Here is a 3,635-nt window from a genome sequence, read left to right as displayed (position 1 = left end):
ATATTTTTGATCTCAATAAATAATTATTATGTTTAATTACTAACCGAAACAAAAAATGTAAAGTGAAATATTAGTAAAAACCTAAGAATTTAATATAATAATTTTTTAAATATATGAAAATAATACCCATAATTTGTTCCCACATCAACTACTCGCAAAAAAATCATATCAAATGTGCCCAAGAAAATTAAACCAAAAAAAAGCTAAAAGGTCAAAGAAAGCCTTTTGGACTTTTGTTAATTGCCTAAAACTCACTTTCAATTCAATTTCACAAAACAAATCGTTGAACTTAAAAACTAAACATTAATATATACGAGTTATTAAAATAATGTATGTATGTGTGTATATAAACATTTGTTGTAATAATTATAGTAATTTAAGATACCTGTAAATACGCCTCAATATTTGAACAAAATTGGTAGTTTCATGTTTTCTTTCTCCTTCATTCGTGACAGAACATTTTCTGGTGTTTAAGAGTAGTTTGTTTCTATTGCAAAATAGTGTTTCTTATTTGTATGTATAATTAATGTATGTATGTAGGTTTGTTTGTATGTTGTTTTGTAGATACCAAAGTTCTTACGTATTATTCTAGAATCCTTGTTTCCATTTCTGTTGAGATGTTGCTTTGATGTTCTCCACACAATCTTTGATAATTTTGATGTGAATGATGCTGTTGGCCGGTGGCTGGTTTCAAAATACCAAATACCTAACGGCGAAGGAGTCGTCTCCTTCGCACCTCATCTCAGCGTGGAGCATTGTGTATGTGTGTTGTCAAATGTTTCGATAGATAATCAGCTCTGGCAAAACATTTGCCACACGATTCACAGTGATAAGGCCTCTCACCAGTATGAATTCGAAGGTGACGTGTTAGATCGGATTTGCCACCGAAGGCACGACCACAAAATAGACAAACAAATGGCCTTTCGCCAGTGTGTTTGCGTACATGTAATTTAAGATTTTCCTTGGAACGCACACATTTACCGCAGAAGGGACAGGCGAAACGTGATGCCGGTGGTCTGCTTTATTGTTGGGAGGAGAACAACATATCAGTAAGTGTTAACCAATAAAATTAGCGGAATATCACTACTTACCTTTTGTCACGCTGCCTTTCTTGGGCATCCACTCGTAGGAAATTTAATATGGATGCTTCCTGGGGATTTAAGCCCAAAAACTGTTCATTGGGCAATCGCTCAGCATTGATGAGAGACGTTATCGAATTGAGAGAATTTAAGGAATTCATTGAATTTGCAGCAGCGGCTGCAGCTGCCACAGCCGCTTGTTGAGCTGTTTGAGGCGTAATTTGTTGCTGATGTTGAGGTGTTGTGGCTGCAGCAGCTGCTGCTGCCGCCATAGCTGACATATTATGAGCCAAATGGCCAGGCAGTTGAGAGTTAAGATGTGGATGGTGATGATGGGCCGGCAAATGGTGTTGTGAGTGATGTTGTGAGGTTGGAATCGAAGAAAGTTGATGCGATATATGATGATAGGAGGGATCTGTTTCCATGTGGGATGGTGGTGGAGCATTAAGAAGGCGTTGTTGCTGTTGGAGTGACATATGCAGAGACCCATATTAAAATATCGATCAATAAATATCTATGTATATTAAAAAACTTACCCTCTTATTTGTACTATGTATTCCATCAGAGCATTCAATATTCGGCTCATTCGTATTGGTCTGTATCTGGACTCTTCCCAAGTCATTACCATCATCCTGGTCACCATCATGTCTTTGTTGGTGGTGCTGTGACATCTGCTGCAGTTGTTGCTGATGCTGCTGTTGTTGAGAATCGTCATCCTCTCGTTCCTTCTTAATATTAATACGCAAATCTTCGACCACATCTACTTCGGGAGCCATTACTCCCATAGACTGGGATTCCTGGCCGCTGGCAATCATTTCCTGTTCCTGGATTTGTTGTTGCAAATGTATGGCAAACGGATGTTTACCCTTCTTGCCATGCAACCGCTCCAAGGCATGATTCAAACGATGTTTCTTGAAGGACTTCAAATAGCGAAACTGCATGCCACAGACATCGCAGGTGAATAGTTTGTCAGCGGGTAGACGCGAACGATGATTGGTTTCTTTGTGTTTGGCATAAGCTGAACGATATCGATAGGATTGACCACATTGTTCACAAATAAAAGGTTTTTCCTCACCTGGTCCCAATAGGGGATGCTGCAGGGCGGCATGCTGCTCCAATAGCCAAACATTGGGGAAATGCGCATTGCACACTACACAACGGGTCTCCTCTTCGATGGGCTCGCTGAACAGCGATGAGGTATCCGAGGGGCTTTTCAGCATACTACTACGGCTAAGTGAAAGTTGACCTGGCGTTCCAGGAGCTGGTGGTGGTGTAGATGAGGTAGATGAAGAGGAGCTTTTCTCCTTGCAACTTGAGGTATCCGTTGGAGTGCTTGAGTTCAATAACATTTGCGAATAGGTCTTCAGACCGGCTTCAGCGGCCAGTGTTGGGCCGGAATGACGACGTTGCAGTAATTGCTCTAAGGAATCCTTATAAATCATCGATGAGGTAATGGAGCTCGTGGTGGCTGCACTCGAATTGCCACTGTCACGATCCCGTATAGCTGCTGCCTCATCGTGATGGATGGTTGTCATCTCAATTGGGGCATCGCTGTCATTGTTGTCGTCCTTGTTGGGGTGGCAGGGTGTCACAGACCGTTCGGAGATTTTGTGTAGAGGACCACTGGCATTCGATTGATGGGGAGATGGTGTATTCTGTCTACTTAGTTTGATTAGCTTCTGTGGCTGTAATTGTTGCGATAGATGGCTATGTGATGACTGCTGCTGCTGTTGTTGTTGGTGCTGATGATGGAAAAATGCACTAGGCGACGGATAACGTATATTGAAAGGTGGTTGTTGTTTGTACTGCTGTTGCTGTGGTATGGAACGGTGTTGTTGTTGTTGTTTGCTAACCAAATCATTTGGCCCCACCCCAACCAAATTAGAGGGGGTAGATGATGAGGATCTAGTTAGTAGATCGGCAGTGTTCAAATGATGCATATGATTTGGATGATAATCTTTGGAAAGTAAATCGCTTAAAGGATTATAACGGTGGGAGAAATCCTTTGAAGTAGTTGGTGGTGGTGTAAGTAAACCGCGATTTCTAAAGAAAGAAAAATGAAATAAAAAACAAATTTTCAAAAAAATAATTGCAGCCACTGTCCATCTCAGATCATACTCACCTTAAAGCCTCTTCTGCTAGCCATGTTTGATGGTGTAACATTGTCAAAATTCTGGACGGATCAATATCGAATAAACTCAAACCCAACGGTGTAAAGGGGAAAGCAAATGGTGTTGGGCATCTGGTGGCCATACCGAAATTACGCAAAAGCTGTGAAAGATAAAAAGGAATAGAAAGAAAACATACAAATTTAATAAATGAATTTAAAATCGAACAAATGTCTAGAATTATGGGGAGGGTCTGTCTATATATGTAAAATAATAGCCAATAATTGAATAATTAACAAATAAACATGCAACTAATTAATTTACACACAGAAACACAACATTTAAAACAACACAAATTAATTACGGGATACAATTTTTCGATAGCTATGACTAAAAAAACTTAAAAATATACAATTTTTTCTAATTTCATGTTTGATTTTGTATTTTT

General features: G+C 39.6%; 1 protein-coding gene across 1 annotated transcript; it reads right to left on the bottom strand.

Annotated features, from left to right (window-relative positions):
* Nucleotides 1-698: 698 nt before the first annotated feature.
* On the bottom strand, nucleotides 699-3,345 carry LOC133322004 (zinc finger protein 574-like). Its single transcript, XM_061531072.1, has 4 exons — nucleotides 3,202-3,345; nucleotides 1,616-3,122; nucleotides 1,092-1,540; nucleotides 699-1,016 (listed from the first exon to the last, which is right to left on the bottom strand). The coding sequence occupies exons 1-4, from the start codon at nucleotides 3,330-3,332 to the stop codon at nucleotides 743-745; spliced, it is 2,361 nt and encodes a 786-aa protein (XP_061387056.1). The 5' UTR covers nucleotides 3,333-3,345; the 3' UTR covers nucleotides 699-742.
* Between the last annotated feature and the right edge of the window lie 290 nt (nucleotides 3,346-3,635).

Source organism: Musca vetustissima, unplaced genomic scaffold (assembly GCF_032173495.1).
Source record: "Musca vetustissima isolate MV318-11 ecotype Yass unplaced genomic scaffold, APGP_CSIRO_Mvet_v1 utg17149, whole genome shotgun sequence".
In the NCBI taxonomy this organism is placed as follows: Eukaryota; Metazoa; Arthropoda; class Insecta; order Diptera; family Muscidae; genus Musca; species Musca vetustissima.
The sequence above is the reverse complement of the archived record's forward strand: the minus strand, read 5'-3'. Positions and strand labels throughout refer to the sequence as shown.